At 39.3% G+C, this 19,065-nt stretch overlaps 1 protein-coding gene across 1 annotated transcript; it reads left to right on the top strand.

The window, feature by feature from the left end:
• The first annotated feature begins 857 nt into the window (after nt 1-857).
• LOC114298792 (putative pectate lyase P59) lies at nt 858-3,739 on the top strand. The gene is made up of 4 exons (XM_028243415.2): nt 858-1,076; nt 1,805-2,456; nt 2,789-3,031; nt 3,254-3,739. Exons 1-4 carry the CDS (start codon nt 880-882, stop codon nt 3,473-3,475), a joined length of 1,314 nt encoding a protein of 437 aa, XP_028099216.2. The 5' UTR covers nt 858-879; the 3' UTR covers nt 3,476-3,739.
• The last annotated feature ends 15,326 nt before the right edge of the window (nt 3,740-19,065 follow it).

Raw genomic sequence — 19,065 nt, 5'->3', positions numbered from 1 at the left:
TTGATTGGTAGAAATAATTTTTAAAAATTTAAAAATAATTTTTTGACATTTATTTTTGTCAAATTAATTTATATTTTATCAAATTGACGACTTTGTTCTTGAAATTGAGTAATGGTATCTTTAATTATCCTTATTTGGAACAAGATTAAAAATTCAGGGTCAAATGTGTTCCAACTAAAAAATCAAAAACTAAAGTGACACGAGTCCCAAACTATAGGGACTATTAGTGTAATTCGGCCTTTGAATAAAATATATATATATATATATATGAGTGGATTCAAAGAATGCAAATATGATATATGAGATAGCAAAATAAGTATATATATTTATAAATGTCATCATTATTGTAGCATTGCTCATAATATTAAGCTTTTCCATTGCCATATGCCAATGTTTAAAAGAATATACTTGGAGCCAAGTATTTCAACACGGTAAGTGAAATGGACCAAACAAAACTACCATTATCCATGACTACTATTATATTGGGTTCTTTGTCTTCCAACATTTGTATCTTTAACAAAATTAATTACAGTCCTCACATATATATAAGACTTTCCCAAAATAGATAAAATTCCAAAGGTTGTTATACTTATTGACCTCAAAAACACAAACCATACAAGTGGTGTTCCATTCTTCCCGCCTCCTGTTTCTTCAGGTGCCGTCCTCACCTACGGTATATAAGTCTTTGATCCATTTTTTTTTCTTGTGTTGGTGTGCTTTGAGCCTCCTATTCGGCTCTTGTATATATATACAAACCAATCCTCTCTTTTTGTCTTCCCCAGTAAGCCAAGCGAATCACTGTTCTCCAGTGATTCGCTTGTAATATCACGGAAGAGAGATTAAAAAAAAAGAAAAAAAGAAAAAAAGAAAAACAAAGAAATGGCAATAATGAATGGTAATTTAGGTCTTTTTTTCTTCTTATCCTTCGCTGCAATGATCCCGGCTTTGCATGCCAACATTGGAGAATTCGATGAATATTGGAAGGAGAAGGAAACAGAAGCAAGAAAAGTTGCCTTCGACTCATTTGATCCTCACCCCGAGAAAGTCACTGAGACTATCAACGAGGAAGTCGGCGAGTGAGTGATAATATTGATTTTCACGTCAAATCTTTGTTTTTCTTCTTCTTTCTTTCTTGGGCAAATTATATCGGTGGTTCTTATATTTTAGTTCTTGTGTTATCTTAGCCTCTACAGTTTCAATTAGCTCAAATTTGATCCTTAATTTTAGATTTTGTATTAATTTAGTGCAATTGATAATATCTTTAGTATTTTTTAAAGAAAATTATCACTAAATTAGTTAAGATTAATCCACTAATATCAATAAGTTTATAATTTTACTTTTAAAACATGATACACGGTGCGTATTTTCCATAAAGAAATATTAAGAATTGTAATCAATTAGAACAAATTGAGATAAAATAATAAATTTATGGTCAAAATCAAGCCAAATGAAATTCCATGAACTAAAATAACATAATGATCAAAGTATAAGACTGTAATTTGCCTCTCTTTCTTTTTGCATAAAGGGTGGTTTGCCTGCCCCATCGGTAAAGGCTTGCTATTAGGATTCTGGTGAAGCAAATTCGAATAATAGAAATAAATTTTTTTTTTTTTTTTAAAATGGGAGTAAGGTTGCAATATTGTATACCGCATATGTCTTGTTCTTTTAGATGCTGCTTTAACGAGAGCTTTGTGAACTGGGTCTCCCTTTAATTTCTCTATCTCCTTCGTCTTTTTCTTCTTCTTCTTCTTCTTCTTCTTCTTCTTCTTCTTCTTATTTATACGGATTGTTTTCTTTCATATAGGATTCTGACGGGTACCAATGGCACAAGGAGGAACTTGCGAAAATATAAAGGCCCTTGTTTGGCAACAAACCCCATAGACCGATGTTGGAGGTGTCGTCCTGATTGGGAGCAAAACAGAAAGAAACTAGCAGACTGTGTTCTTGGCTTTGGCCATAAGACCAGCGGTGGTAAGAAGGGGAAAATCTATGTTGTAACTGATCCTTCAGACAGCGATTTGGTGAATCCCAAGCCCGGAACTCTTCGCCATGCTGTGATCCAAGAGGAGCCATTGTGGATCATCTTTGCACGACCTATGATAATTAGGCTCAGTCAGGAGCTCATGATGAGTAGTCACAAGACCATTGATTGTAGAGGAGCCAATGTCCATATTGCCTATGGTGCTGGCATAACTATGCAATTCGTCAAGAATATCATCATCCATGGCCTCCACATTCATGACATTGTTTCAGGCAATGGTGGCATGATTAGAGATTCGGTCAATCACTATGGTTATAGAACAAGAAGTGATGGAGATGGGATTTCCATATTTGGATCATCTAACATTTGGATCGACCATGTTTCAATGTCCAAATGCACAGATGGGATCATTGATATTATCATGGGATCAACTGGCATCACTATCTCCAACGGCCATTTCACTAACCATAATGAGGTAGCATAACCCGACATGTAAATCAAAACTTATAGCTAAAGAAAGGTGACACTACAATAAAATTGAAATTTGGATTTGGATTTGAATTAGGCTGGACTAACAAGGTAGCTAGGTGATAAGATTTAAGTCTGTATTAGTAAGTTCATTTAGTTACTTGGAAGGACAACTTGGGTTTAGAAATTAAATGTATGAAGAAAAAGAAATATCAAAACTAAATATAAAATGCACGCAATTATTAGTACAATATTTCATTTTGAAGACCGATTTTATTTAAAAAATAGTGGGTGTTTTCATATATAAGTTGAGATAATATTTTGGAATTAATGATGCAGGTGATGTTGTTTGGCGCAAATGATGCCCACACTATTGATGAGATAATGCAAGTTACTGTTGCATTTAACCACTTTGGGCAAGGGTTGGTCCAGAGGATGCCAAGGGCTCGATATGGCTTCATCCATGTCATTAATAATGACTACACTCATTGGCTTATGTATGCCATTGGTGGCAGCAGTCATCCCACTATCATCAGTCAGGGTAACCGATTCATCGCTCCTCCTAACCCAAATGCCAAGCAGGTAATTAAGCACATAGACATACACGCCAATTACGTGCACTGGTAGTAAGTATACGAATACATAAAGATTTTTTAGAATATGTCACAGAATGCAGTGCTAGTTGCCGCCCTATCCACTTTTGTGACATTTTATGTGAACAATTTCTGCGTGTTGGATTTTCTGTCAAATTTATTATTATTTTTTTTAATAATTACAAACTGGTCATCATTGTTGTTGGTGCAGGTGACGAAGAGGGAAACGACTCAAGATGTGTGGAGTAAATGGCAATGGAGGTCCGAGGGAGATCTGATGATGAATGGAGCGTTCTTTCTTGAATCAGGGAAACCATTGGATGAAAAGCCATTCACAAGGCAACAAATGATCAAAGCAAAGCCAGGGAGTTATGTGACTAGACTCACCCGATTCGCTGGTCCACTTGGCTGCAAGCCAAACAAACCATGTTAATGAATTTTCCCATCTTTACTTTGTTTCATTTTCTTTTCCTTTGTCTTATAGTCATGAAAGCCAAACAATGTCATCACAGCTGTGAATAGATGGCAGAAGGAAAGAATAGTGGGTGAAACAAATTGCCATTCTGTTGTTTTTCTTTCTTTTTTTTTACAATCTTGTGGTTGGCCTGTGAGGGAAGAGCTAGAGATTGAATGAGAAATATTGATGGAAGGGACATAGAACCAAAGGGGGAAAAAAAAAAATCATTTTTTCCGTGAGTTAAGTTCCTATTTCATCAAGCTATTTAGGTCTTGTTTGGTGATCATCTTTCGTTTGAATTGCAGGCTGAAAATTTCTACTGCATTTCAACAGAAAATTCATCACCTTAATCAGAGCCACTACAATAAAATATATGACATTTCAACATATCTCATGACCTTTAATAATATTTAATTTCTTTGCTGTTTGTTCTTCTCTTCTTTTTTTTGTGGGGTGGAGACTTCCGTATTTTATGTTTTTTGAATGACGGAGCATATAAAAATTGCGCATATTAGTCTCCATTAATTTGGCTATATAGTTGATGTACTGTGCTTGTTTAATTTTGTATCTAAACAATTACTTATATTTATTTAATTCTAGTTATGTTTTGCGTTGTGTTTTGTTAATTAGAGTTAATGTATGTGGAGGAAATTTGTCCAGATGTTTTATTGGTACTTGTGTTGATATAATTTCATATAAAAAGCTTGTAAGGGAAGCTAAAAAGGCAATAGAAAAATCTACAAAAGGGGCTGTTAACAGTGATGTCACGACCCAATCTCGGCAAGACAAACCCCCACTTCAAACGCTATAACATCTGTACACAATAATCACCTGTATAATTCTTATATCACATCACCAATAGTGCATAAGACCCTTCGATTGGCCAACATATATGAGATGATCCATTCAAAGACAAAAATATCATCATGCTAGTAAGATAGTTCCCATGCACCACTACCCCAAAAATAAAACATAATATTCATGAATCCATCAATACATACAATTTCACAAAGCAAATATTTACAATCAACCTCCTTCATAAAACAAAGGATAAAACTACATCCTAGAATGACCCTAAGAAAAACCTGAACTACCCGATGCTCACATTTGATCCTCCAGAAACTCTAATCTTTCAAGTTGAGGCGAGCTCCACAAAAGTCTTGGAATCTGGAAAAAAAAAATTAATTAAAAAAGAATGAGGTAGAGCTCAATGAGTATACCAATCCCATGGAGTTATAAATCTTGCTCCTTCCAATGGGGTTCAAAATAAAGATAATAAATACAAGAGCTTAATTGAACTGAAATTTATACAAATTGAATTTTTTTTTGCATAAACCGTTATCAAGATTTTTCCAAAGAATCTCATAATGTAGGAAAATACATTTGAATAAGGAAAGTAAACAAAAATATGACTTTTCAATACATTAAGATTTCATGTCCATCATACGAACCACTACATAGCCGTAGGGTCGCGTTATCTTGCGACTTAGGTGGTGACAGTACCGTTATCCAAAACATAACCATAAGAACATAACTCATGTCATCATAGCACTTCAATTCTCATTTCAATGCTTCGGTCCCCAAGACCTCTTATGTACAATGACCCTTATGGTTCTTAAAACATTTCGATCTCCAGGACCCCAAAGCATTTTGGCCCTTGTGGCCCCAAAGGCTATATTCGGTTATATGATTAATAAAATAAATAGTCTCGCATAGCGTTTCATTGTCATTTAATCATCATCATCATAAAATTTGAAGGACTTAACTTAAATAAGTTCTCATAAAAATTAATGCTTCATTATAGAAATGAAATCATATATTTATTTAAAACTTAACCTTTGACCTCAATAAATTTATAGATTTTCTTTTTATACATATATCATGATGAAATGTGTTACTTCCTTTAATTCAAAAATATTTCAAACTTTGTATTAAAGATAAAGATAAGGTAAATTTTCATGGTAAATATACTCACTTCCAAAATAGCAATAGTGTAGATTTGAAACCCTACGAGTTAATTCCCAATAGGTGTAGAGACGCCTTCCTCCAATCCTAACAATTAGTAAATAAGATCTAAAATTAGGGGAAAACTTCCAATGAAAATTACAATATCTTTAAAATTGATCCTAAATAAAACATGCTATGGAATGAGAGTTAAAACCAAGTTAAAGAACTCCTCCAATTTCAAATCATCCTAACAAACAACTTATACAGCACCCAAACTTTGTACATTTTTGAGCTATTAGCTTTTTAAAATATCCAACCAATTTATATGCACAACACCACCATCAATTAAACCACAAAAGTCAAAAATCAACATTTTCATAAACTCAACAACTTAGGTAACACCACTTCAATCATTAATAAAATTCCTCCAAAATCGTTTATAGAACATAGAGATACCCAGTCTACCATTTATCAAATCAATTTCAACATATAAATTTCCTAACACCAAAATCCCCAATTTTTACATCACATTCAAACCTAGATTAACCCAAATCTCAATCTCCAAAACAACCACCAAATTGATCATTTTTCTACATGTAAAACATTCATAGACACTAATTGAGAGTATAAAACTCAACAATCAAACCCCAAATCATAATAGATCTAAAATAGAAAAAAAATTCATCATCTCTAACTCAAAATATATAAAACCTTAAACTAAAATTTTTAGGGAAAGATTCTTACCAATTAAAAGCCTCCAATCCATCAAGAAAATAAACCTCAAGCTTTGATTCTTCAAAAGATTAAGAAAAAACGAGAGTTGGTACTTCTATTGTGCTATTTTCGGATAGAGTGATGGAGTGGCCGACCGGACCCTTTTTTCGGCAAGATAAGATGGCCGACAGTGGTGGAGATGGTGGGTTAAGGTGGTGGTGTAAGGGTGGAGCAAAGGTAGGGTGTTGGCCACCAAGAAAGTAAAAGAAAATGAGAGAAAATGTAGAGAGAAGTTAGAGAGAGAAGAATGAAAGCAATGAAGTAAAAAAAAATCTGCATTTTTTTTATATAGTTGAAATGGGGTGTTTGGTCACACCTACTATCAAGTTTAGAGTTGGGTTTTGATATCCTAAATGGAGTTTAACTTAGGAGTGTCTTTGGCTCTAGATGAATGTTAGGAATATTATAATTCTACCCCCTAAAGGAAATTTCGTCCATGAAATTTATTTATTCATTCATTTAGCCTAGTTCATATTGAATTTTCATATCATCCTCCCGCTCCCAAGTAGCTTCCTTCAAAGCATGATTTTTCCACAATATCTTTACTAGTGGTATAGTCTTAGAACTTGATCCTTCCTGTCCACAATCTCTATGGCTTCCTCTTCATAAGACAAATTATCCTTGAGTTGGATTGGTTGGAAATCTAGCACATGTAATGGGTCAGGCATGTACTTCTTCAGCGTGGATACATGAAACACATTGTGAATGCGAGATAGACCAGGTGATAAGGCCAAACGATAAGCAGTCTTGCCAATGCGCTCTAGTATCTCAAATGACCCAATATACCTTGGACTTAGTTTTCCTTTCTTACCAAATCGCATCACTCCCTTCCATGGCGAGATTCGTAAAAATACATGATCTCCAACTTGAAATTCCAAATCCCTCCTCCGATTATCTGCATAGCTTTTTTGTCTACTTTGAGCCGCCTTCAACCTTTCTCAAATGATATGCTCTTTATCTGTAGTAATTTGAATAATCTCTGGCCCTAACAATTTTCTCTCTCCAATCTCATCCTAACACATTGGAGTTCCACATCTTCGCCCATACAAAGCTTCATAGGGAACCATTCCAATACTTGATTGATAACTATTATTATATACAAATTCTATTAAGGTCAAGTGTTCATCCCAACTACCTCGAAAATCTGGGACACAAGCTCTCAACATGTCTTTTAAAGTTTGAATTGTCCTCTTGGATTGCCCGTCGGTTTGGGGTTGAAAAGCTATACTGAATCTCAATTTAGTACCTAAGGCATTTTGAAGACTAGGCCAAAAGTGGGATGTGAAGCGTGAGTCTCTGTCTGAAACAATAGTTACCGGCATACCATGCAATCTCATAATTTTATCCACATAAATTTTTGCTAATCGATCTAGTGAAAAGTTTTTCTTAATAGCCAAAAAATGTGCAGATTTGGTCAACCTATTTATAACAACCCAAATAGAGTCATGCCCCTTTTGTGCCCGAAACAAAATCCATGGTGATATGCTCTCATTTCCATTCGAGTATAGGAAGAGGTTGAAGTAAACCGGTTGAGCGTTGATAATTTGTTTAATCTGCTAACATACCAAACACATTGACACAAATTCTGCTATCTCTCTCTTCATATTTGACCACCAATAACTTTCTCTTAAATTTCGATACATCTCTGTACTCCCTGGATGCATTACATAAGGTGAATTATGGGCCTCATCTAATATCTCCCTTTTTGTATCAGGCTCATTTGGAACACATAACCGATTTTTAAACATCAACACACTATCTTCTTTAATAATAAAGTTTGACAAAGTACCATCTTTCACTCGAGCTTAGGTCTTCTCCAAAACTAAGTCTTTCCCTTGGGCTTCTCGAATGTGGTCCACCAACAAAGGTCTTACTTTAATTGTAGCTAACAAGGATCCTGACTTCCCAACTGCTAGATCAACTCCAATAGATTTTATTTCATGTAAGAGACCAAATTGAATGCCTTGAATGTGAGTTAATCTCCCTGTAGATTTCCAACTAAGAGCATCAGCCACCAAATTAGCTTTTCTTGGATGATAATTAATGGTGTAGTCATAATCCTTAATCAGTTCAATCCATCTCATTTGCCTCAAATTTAAATCCCTTTGGGTGAATGTAGTCACCCCATTTTTTACGGTCCTTACGACTTGGACGTCTTCGCATGCACACCCGATGATGAATGTATTTGCTCGCCAAGTGCTCGAAGTTCTCAGTAGAATGCCACAACTTTGAGCCTTTCAAACCCTGTACCTTTGTTGTCCCAGTTTTGAACCAAGCCTAGGTTTTCCAGTCTGCAACCTTTAGTGGCCTGCCGGCCACCCCTTTTGGGCTGTCGGCCATTACTTTTTAGTTGCCAGCCACTGATGTGGCTTACCGGCCACCAGTGATGGCCGGTTGACCACCAGTATATTTTGCAAATATTTTATGCCAACTATGCCAGCTGTTTGCACAGATGCACCCCCATCTATCCCCACGTGTAGGGTTAGATCTCCTTGAGAGAATTTCATGTTTTCTATATATAGGAGCCCCCTCTCTCATGTTTTAAGGTTAGAAAATTTTGAGATAAAAAATTTCTCTCTCTCTCTCTCTCTCTCTCTATAATTCTCTCTCTCTAACAAATCTCTACACTTTTGCCTACAAATCTTCAACCTTTGCCTATACCCCTTAACCAAATCTTCTCATCTTTGAGCTGAGGTATTCTTGAGCTTGGTTTGAGCTCTTGAGGGTGTTATTTGCTTGGTTTTGTTGCTTGAATTGTTTCTTCTCTTCAAGAAGTATAAAGTTTTACCTATTTGCTTGGTTTCTCTACTATTTTCCCTATTGTTTTTCCATTGTTTTGGGATGTCAAAACTCTCTGTTTTTTGGGCAGAAGATTGGGTTTAAGGCCATTAAAGGTTGAGGGGTTGATAGCCCTTCTTTATACCTTGTCTTGGAGGCCTTTGCTCTTGTGTTTCCCACCCTTTTACTATATTTTTTAAGATTTTAAACACTGATTTTCAGAGCTTTTTCAATGGCCAAAATCATGTTTTGAAGTCCAAAATTGGAGAGGTTAGCCTCCCCTCTTTGTATCTTGCTTACTAGCCTAGTTTGTGCCATGTTTTAGCATGTTAATCTAGTAATTGTTAGCTCAATTCCAACATGTTTTAGGACTTATTTTAGACTATTTTAGTACTATTTTTGACTGTTAATTACATTTGAGCTTTGTTTTGTATGCTTATAGTGTAATAGTCTTCATGAGTTTGGTATTCTAGACCTTAGACACCATCCTGTTTGAGTTGATAGCATTTATTTATGCTTTACTCACTCATTTTCAACACTTAATCCTCTCTGCAACCTCTCTCCTTTCTTGGCTTTTTATTTTTCTTTGAAAGTGGTTCAAACTATTTGTTTGTTTAAAGCATGAGATTAAGATGTCATGCTTAATGGTTTAATCCCTTAGGGGGTTCATTACCAACGGTATGATGTCTCTTTCATGCCTACAACAACTTTTGGTTTGAGTCATCTTTCTATTAGAGGACTTAAACTCACCCTTTGGACTCAATTGATTGACGGATGAAAATGTAATTAAAATGGAGTAACTAAAACTTGGAATTAAAAGTGAGCAAGATAATAATTTGGTTGTGTTCAATCGGATGTTAATTGAACACATGGAAACTTGAACCATTTCATACTCATTAGTGATGAAATGATTCAAGGTTCCAAGGTCACCACTTCCCTTGATCATTCATGAAATGAAGGAGATTTGTGACTTGTTTTGCATTTATTGAACTTGCACACTTTGTTTCACCAGCCATCATGCAATGAAATTGCATCCATTGATGGTTTGTGAATCGAACTTGCTACTTCTTTGATTTGTAGAGGAAAATGAGGGGTGAGTTGTGCAAACAAACCTTTGAAATACCCTGTATATGCTTTGTTTGTTCTCGATTGCAATAAGATGAACCTGTGTAGCAGTGGTCGGCAGATGGCCGACTGACCATCACTGGTGGCTGGTAACCTTCATCACTGGCCGGCCGGCCACTGATGCAAAATTGGGTAGTGTGTTGGTGTGGTGGAGCAGAGTTGTTCTAGAAGTGGGCAACAGTATTGGTGTTCAACTGTGCAAACAGAGGCATTCAAAAACAAAACAGTGGCTTTTCAAGTGGAAATTGAGCATGAGCATGAGCATTATTCGCATATTGAGGCTGTTTAGCTTAAATATTTAGCTTAGATATTGTTGTACTTAATTAGTTGTAGTTAGTTAATTTTGTCAATTGTTGTAGTTGATTAGTTAGTTAACTAGTTATTCAATTTCGTTTTGTAATTAGTTAGTTAACTAGTTAGTTAGTTAATTCATTTGTTGTAATAATTAGTTAAACAGTTTAGCTATTTATTCATTTGTGTTGTGATAATTAGCTTAGCTTTAATTAGTTTGTTAATTAGCTAGTTTATTCATTCAGACTCTCCTTCGTGAGAGCGCAATGATGCAATAATTTGTATGTCTTCTAACCCCACGTCTTTCTCCCTTTTATTTAACTGCTTATGATGGTTAGTTTAGGGACATCACGTTTTGTGTAGCATACTTCATGTTTGCATCCACTTGTATTGCATGTACCGTGGCTCGTTTCATCATGCTAACTGCATTGTTAGTTTCAATATTTCTTTGAATGCGCGCTTAGACCGCATGCTATCACATTGATTCATATGCCATATTAGTAGCCGAGCCTATTAGTTGCATATCGCATTTGTTGCATTAGTCATATCGCATAGTTAAGATCATGCATTTTTTGAACTTACGTTTATTTTTGGCTTGGAGTACTAGGTGAGCCTTTACTCGTTTTAGCATATCACATGAGTGTTGATGTTGCCATGCTTAGCATGCTTGCCATGAGGCTAATTGTTTAAGTGCTATAACTGCTTGAATGCCTGTGGATGAAGGCTAATTGCTTGAATTGGAATGATTTAAGTAATGTTTACATGCACGCACTTTTTTGAGTGGTACATATTTTGAAACGATTTTAAAAATAAACATGGCTCGAGATGTTCCAATTCTTGCAGGTTAGTTTATACTTGTGTGTGTGTGTGCATCACATAGTAATGCTAGCCTAATAAACTGGAGCAAGAGCATATAATGTACATAAAATTCATATCATGATTAGTAGAGGCCGATCTTTGATCGGGTGAGCAGAGGTGCTCAAATGCATTCATGACCTTCCCCTCTCGTACCTAAGTTCCCGAGCTGAGACAATCTTGGTGATGACAGACACGTGGCCTTTGGCACGGGTCATGGGTTTCCTAAATTTCTCCAAAACAAAATATTTAGGTGGCGACTCTGTATCTGGCAAACCAGTCCATTTTTGGCATTTTTGATTCAAAATTGATTTTCTAAAAGATTTGTTGGTTTGGACTCTTTGGTGATTATCTATTTCGCATTCCACTTATGGAATCAAATTTAGAACCGCAGGAGTTCGATACTGTAGGGCTTATTTCAAACTTCTGAAAGGGAGCGCAAAAAAGTCGGGCTACAGTTTCTGGCGACTCTGCTAGGGGTTTAGAGAATTTGACTCGAACTCATGATATGAAATTTTATCCACACTTATATGTTTCTTTGCATTGCATTTGCATTGGTGCATTTAAGTCACTGTGTTTGCCATTTACTATTCCTAGGCGGTTTACCGGAGGCTTGCCTAAAAACTTGCCAAAAGGCTGACCGGTCACAGGCTCTGCCATAATGGGAACACAACCCTTGGATCTGGACTATCGCTGTACCGTTTGATCCTCCTTTCACTTCTCAGTGTTAGGTGGAGAGGAGTCTTGTCGAGGTACCCTTTTGACCATTTGGCCTAGTTGCATATCAAAAGCCATAAAGACTAGTCCAAACTAGGACAGGATGATCACCCGAGTATAGGATTGTGTGAAACCGCTTTGTTTGAATAATGAACCATAGTTCTTAACGAAACTAGGACAGGGTAACCCTACCCCCTCATAGGGGTGTTTTGGATCTCACTTAACTGGTATGTGCTTTACAGTGAAACTGTACAGGAATGTGCATATCAGTTGCAAGTTGGGTATCAATTTTGGAGGTAGAATTCAGTGTTAAGTGCCGTCTTACAGCTTTGATTACATCTGTGTGTTGTTAACATCTGAGCTGCGGTGCTCTGCGGTTTCTGATTACTGCTTTCTTTATGCTTTATTTCTTTTCGTTAGGTAGTATAACATCATAGCTTCGAACAGTTCGGATATCCCCCAAGCGCTCTAGACTCATGTCAGGAGGCTTTACAGATCTAGAGATCTTGTTAGGGATAGCCTGTGTTTGCTTCGCTCCCACCAGTTACTAGACGGAGAAGAGTTAGGCACAATTCACCAGTCCAACAATCACTCGTATTTAGTCAAGCTCAATTTTCTACATCCAGCCCAGTACAAGGTCATTCGCCCAGTCCAATGGCACAATATCCCCCAGTCAGCATGGAGGACCTGATCCACCACCTTCCGCAAATAGTTGAAACCATGCAGCAAGACACTACTCGTCAAGCCGAGGCCACAACACGTCAGGCTGAGGTCATAAACATGCTGCAACAACAACAAACATAGCCAACAACGGCTTTTGCATCTCATGCACCTCCTACGGGTATCCCAGCACCTGAAGCCACAGTCTATACTGCTAATGCCCAGGCTGAAAATCAGGGTAACCCAGTAGAGCCGATCCCACCATAAGCCTCCAAAGCGCCTGTGTATCAAACCAAAGTTCCATTTGAGTTTGAGGTTGACCCGACTATGCTTAAGGTCAACAAGTTGGAGAAGCTCTTCAAGAGAGCGCAGGGTGTGAACTCTATTCCCGAAATAGAAGATGGGTATACTGACTCTGTGGTGACATTTCCAAACTGGTTCAAAATGCTATACATCGATCGGTTCGATGGCTCTAGAGACCCCATGGTCCATCTTCGGCTGTTTTTAGACATCCTGCGGCCGATAGGCCTGACCAGATTACAGAAGCTTTCTCTATTTGGCCAGACCATGTCGGGAATATTAGCTATATAATATGCGAAGTTGGAGGATTCTGTGAAGCAGAGTTGAGAGGAAATGACTGAGGCCTTTGTTGCTCAGTGCTCATACAACACACAAATCGAGGTCACAACTCGTGATCTCGAGGCAATGCGCCAAGAGCCGAATGAGGGCTTCTCAGAATTTGTGATGAGGTAGAGGGCTAAGGCTTCAGTGATGACAACATGACCTTTAGAGAAAGATCAGATAAGGATGGTAGTCCGCAATTTGAACGGAAAATTATTGCAGAAAATGATTGTCCTACCTTTGTTCACATTCACCGAGCTCTGTGAGATGGGGGTTCAGATTGAAGACGCCATGAAGCAAGGGTTGATCATTGATGAGAAAGAGCAGGCCAAAAGGCCTTTTGTGCGTAGTTCCAATGCAACCACTAGTGGTAGCACAGCTGCATGACTGTCAGATGTGAGTGTTGTCACCACCACAACCAAGACCACCAATCCCTTTGCCAACATAGCTCCACAAACTTCAGCCGACCTTGCCTGATCCCAGAGGACCTTTACCCAACTATATATGCCCTTATCTCAAACCATGAAAGTGTTAATTAAAAGGGGCACCTCAAACCATTAGAGCCACGCCCATTACCTGAACCTCTTCCACCGAAACACAACCCATCAAAGTACTGTGCATTTCACCAGCAAGAAGGTCACGACACCGACCAATGCTTCAGGCTGCGTCATGAGATTCAAGATCTCATTGACAATAAGGTGATTGCACCACCCCAAAAAGCAAATGTAACCACAAACACTCTCTCGGCCTACAACCAAGTTCCCCTACCTCAGCATTTAAACCTAATCCATACACTTGCCATCTCCTACAACCCCAGCATAAAAATTACCCCTTTCCACCTACCCAGACCGACGGTGTTCATCCCTGAAAGCACAGACTTGTGCATGATGGACACGTCTGTACTTTAACCTAAACTTGTGGTGGTGACAGTTGTAGTAAAAGAGAGGCCAACCTTAAAGGAGAGTACGAGTTCATTGCCTGAGTGCTCTGAGGACTTGTTTGAGGAGGAGTATGATCCGTGCTGATACATTGTGACAATTAATCAAGACAAGCCAGAAGTGGTATTACCAACTATAGCGGAGGTTAATATGGTTAGGGAGGATGGCCCGAGCCAAGGTTTGGATGATCTGGCAGAGCTTGAGGAGGACTTAGACAACCTGTAGTTCTTTGATGAACAAGATCAAGGGATGTGCAGATTGACTGGTTCGATTTTGCACTGGTTCGATTTGAATGGGTCGACGGACAACTCTGGGTGGTTGAGTGATGAACCCGACAGGGAGGAAGGAACTGAAACAAAACCAGAGGGAAAGGAAGCAAGAATTGTTACAGTGGCCGAAATGGCTGATGAAAAGGGAAAACTGTCGGAGAACATTGGCGTGAATGATTCAGCTTAGGAATTGGGCACTGTGAGTACTGTGGACACAGAACAGGAAGCTAAGTTGAAGCAGTTTGAACAAGAGAGGATAGAAGACAACCAAAAAGCTGGAATGGCCCAACACCCTGCGGGGGATACTCATGATGTGAGAATGATCAGAACGAAGTTGAACAATTGTTTCTTGGTTATCGGAGGTGTATGGTGGGAGGATGATGATCTACTTTTAGCTCACACCGATGAGGACTGGGATGAGTCCTTCCCAGACAATATGTGGTACACAGAAGAGATAGATCACATGATGAAGAGTGGGCAGTATTTCAAGCCACCGCACTTAGACCAAGTTGAGGCCTCTAGGAAAGATAGAGAGGTTGAGAAATAGAAAGAGAAGTAGCTAGAAGAAGAGGTAGTGTTGAAGCAACTGAAAAAGATCCAAGCCGACATCTCAATTTGGGGTTTGCTCTTGGCCTCTCGGGTGCATTGACAGGCTGTACTATTAGCAATGGACAAAGCTAAGTTGTCCATTGACACTACCCCTGAACAGCTTGCAGGATTAGTTTTCCCAAGTGGTGCCAGCCCAACCTTAACCTTTTCCAAGAAGGATCTCCCGTCGGAAGGCTCAGCTCACAACAAACCCATATACATATTAGTTGAGTGTAGAGAAAAATGGGTGCCAGTGGTGTTGGTTGACACCGAGTCAGCTATCAATGTATGTCCTTTTCGTATAGCTTATGCCATAGGCCTGAAACCAGCAGACTTCGTGCCCATAGCCCAAGTGATTCGGGCAGATGATAATACCAGCAGGGAGGTGATGGACACAGTACAAATCTGAGTTCAGGTCGGCCTAGCTCAATAGGATGTTGAGTTCCATGTCCTGGATGTGCCAGCCACTTTTAACTTACTGCTAAGGAGGCCCTGCTGCACTTGGTGAAAGCAATCTCTTATACCCTCCACCAAATGTTGAAGTACCCTCGCGGGAAGTGAGTGACAATTGTGTTCAGGAATTCGTCCATACATCCTCCGCCAAAGGTAACTACACCAGTGCTAGAGATCGTTCATGGTGAAAACGATGTATTCCTTTTAGGGTTTACTTTGCCGAGGCCCGAGTGGTGCAAAATATCTTGGCAGCTGATGAGGCATGTATGTTAGTGCCCAGTCTGTCTATTTCACGAATAAGCTGTAACATGTGCCAGGAATGGGGCTTAGAAGAAGTGACCGGAAAGGTGTCACAACATTGGCCGATGTGCCACATAATCCACATGCCTTTGGTCTGGGATATGTACCCACCGAAGAGGACTTAGATAGGAAAAAAGAAAAGATGGTAGGCAGAGCTAGAGCCAAGCAGGCCGGGAAACACTATGAGCTTGTTCACAGGCCGATCCACAAAATACTGAATGGCCACTTTGTTCGGGAGGGTGAAGACTTCCCCTTTTATGACTTTCCTGAGCCCTGGATGAATTCTGTGAAGCAGCGTGTTCCTGGCTTCAAAATCTTCTTCGACTTGCAATTGCAAGATAGTGATGCTGAGGAAAGGGCTGAACCAAGTGCTGAAGCTGAAAAGAGCATGGAAAGTGACTTAGACAATAGCGAGCTTGGAGTAGGAGCAGCACTAGCATGTCTCCTTACAAATACTTCGTTGACTCAGAGAGCTTGGGGGATAACCTTACCATCTTCATGTTCGAGGGAGGAACCGGGTGTGAACCCATCCAGCAGCATTTTGGATGCATCTGAAGCACCATCTCTTGTCTGGCAGCTAGAGGAGGGCTACCTGCCTAGTTCTGAGTCGGGCAATGAGCTAGAATCTGATTCCACAGAGTCTGTGGAGTCGGAATCAGATTTTAGTTCTTCTGAGTCTGAGTTTGGTATTCCTAAGGGTGATAACTCGGATGCCAAAGTTTTGTCTAGGTCCTCTTTTTCTTTTGCTTTTGAGTCAGTTGTAATTGAAGAGCTGGATGAGCTGGACTTTATGAATGAGAACGCTGCTGATTCTAAGTATTTCTCTGTGCCGCTTGTTTATTGCATTTACCAAGATTTTCAGAATTTTAATGAAACAAAGCGGAAGGAATTCCTTTGGTTTTGAAAAACTTAATTAATTGAGAGGAGGAGAGGTTTGCAAAACCTCTTGCTGATGAAATCATTGCTATTAACATGGGTATTGAGAAGGATCCGCGTCTAGTTCAGATCGGGTCCACATGGTTTTCGGAGGAGTGCAAGCGCTTAGTCGTTTTATTAAAAGATTTCAAAGATGTTTTCATGTGGTCTTAAGAAGACATGCCTGGAAACGATCCTAAGGTTGTACAGCATCGGATCCCTCTCGACCCCGAGGCCTAACCCGTCAAGGAGAAATTGCGAAGAATCCGACCGGATTGGGCGTTGAAGATCAAAGAAGAGGTCACCAAGCAGATTAAAGTAGGTTTCTTGTTAGTATCTGAATATCTAACTTGGTTAGCCAACATCGTCCTAGTGCCGAAAAAGGACGGGAGAATCAGAGTCTGTGTGGACTTCAGGGATCTGAATAAGGCTAGTCCGAAGGACAACTTTCCCTTACCACATATTGATGAGTTGGTGGACTTCACTGCAGGACATGCATTGCTCTCATTCATGTATGGTTTTTCATGTATAACTAGATTTTGATGGCACCCGAGGACAGAGAGAAAACTGCATTTACTATGCTGTAGGGAACCTACTATTATCGGGTTATGCCGTTTGGGCTGAAGAATGCTGGGGTTACGTATCAAAGGGCTGCGACCACTATTCTGCATGACATGATCCACAAAGAGGTCGAGCTGTACGTGGATGACATGATTGTCAAGTCCAAAGAAAGAGAGGGCCACTACACCGCCTTGGAGTAATTCTTTCAATGGGTCAGAGGATATAGACTAAGGTTAATCCCGCAGATGTGTACTTTCGGTGTAACAGCAGGGAAAATGCTGGGCTTGTTGATCACACAGAGGGGCATCGAAGCAGATCCTTCCAAAATCAAGGCCATCCTAGAAATGCCACCACCAAGGACTGAAAAGGAGGTGCGAGGCTTTTTGGGTAAAGTGCAATTCATAAGATGGTTTATTTCGAAATTAACCTTGACTTGTGAACCACTTTTTGATCTCTTGAAGAAAGGAAAGAAATTCTGATGGGATGATCAATGTCAATTCGCTTTTGAGTAGATTAGGCAGTATTTTTAGAATTAGCCTGTGTTGTCACCGCCAAAGCCGGGAAAGCCTTTGATTTTGTATCTGTCAGTAACAGACACAACAATAGGATGCATGCTTGCTCAGGAATCCGAGGATATGGTGAAAAAAGCCATCTACTATTTGAGCAAGAAAACGCTGGATTATGAGACCCGCTACACTCCGCTAGAGAAAGCTTGCCTAGCCTTGGTATGGGCCACCAGGAAGTTAAGGCACTACTTGTTAGCTCACTCCGTAATTCTGGTTTCAAGATTAGATCCCATCGAATATCTCTTTGAGAAACCAGCGCTTACAGGTAGGCTAGCCCGTTGGTTGCTTCTTCTCTTCGGATTCAATCTTAACTATGTCACCCGAGAGTCGGTCAAGGGGAGAGCTGTAGCGGAATTCCTAGCAAATCACCTAGTAGAAAGGGATGAAGCGGTGGAATACTTGTTCCCAAATGAAGCCATTCTGCAAGTTGAGGAGGAGACTTGGACGATGTACTTTGACGAAGCGTCTAATCAATACGGTTATGGGATAGGTGTGTTGCTGATAGCACCCAACGACTCCCATATACCTTTAGCCTTCAAACTCCAGTTCAAGGTGTCCAATAACATAGCAGAGTATGAAGCGTATATCACTGGTTTAGAAGCTGCCCTAGAATTATGGGCAAAAAGGTTGGACGTCATTGGGGACTCGAACCTAGTTGTTTCTAAAGCAAATGGAGATTAGAAAGCTAAAGAAAAAGAGATGAAGATTTACCACCAGACCTTGGATGTTTTGATTCCTAGGTTTGAAAAACTGACTTTCATACATCTACTAAGAGAGAGCAACAGGTTTGCTGACGCCTTATCAACTTTATCTTCCATGATAGACATCCCGCTTAGAGTCCAGATATGTCCGATTATCATTGAACAAAAGTATATGCCGGCCTATAAGACCATTGCCGCAATAGATGAAGCGCAAGACAGAAACCCTTGGTTACTATATCTGGAACTTCTTGGAAAAGGAGATTTATCCACTAGGGGCAAATGCCAAGGACAAAAGGGGAATACAGAGAATAGTCGTCCAATTTATCATCTGTGGAGGTAAACTGTACAAAAGAGGTCATCTAGGAATGCACAAGTTGTGTATTGAAAAAGAGGAATCAAAGTGCCTGATGGAGGCCATCCATGGAGGGGAGTGTGGAGCGCACATGAACAGAGTAATGTTAGCTCGGAAGATTCTTAGGCAAGGTTACTACTGGTCCACCACGGAAG

Source organism: Camellia sinensis, chromosome 11, assembly GCF_055761805.1.
Source record: "Camellia sinensis isolate YWXY chromosome 11, ASM5576180v1, whole genome shotgun sequence".
NCBI classification, from domain to species: domain Eukaryota; kingdom Viridiplantae; phylum Streptophyta; class Magnoliopsida; order Ericales; family Theaceae; genus Camellia; species Camellia sinensis.
This window is presented reverse-complemented; position numbering and strand designations above follow the sequence as displayed.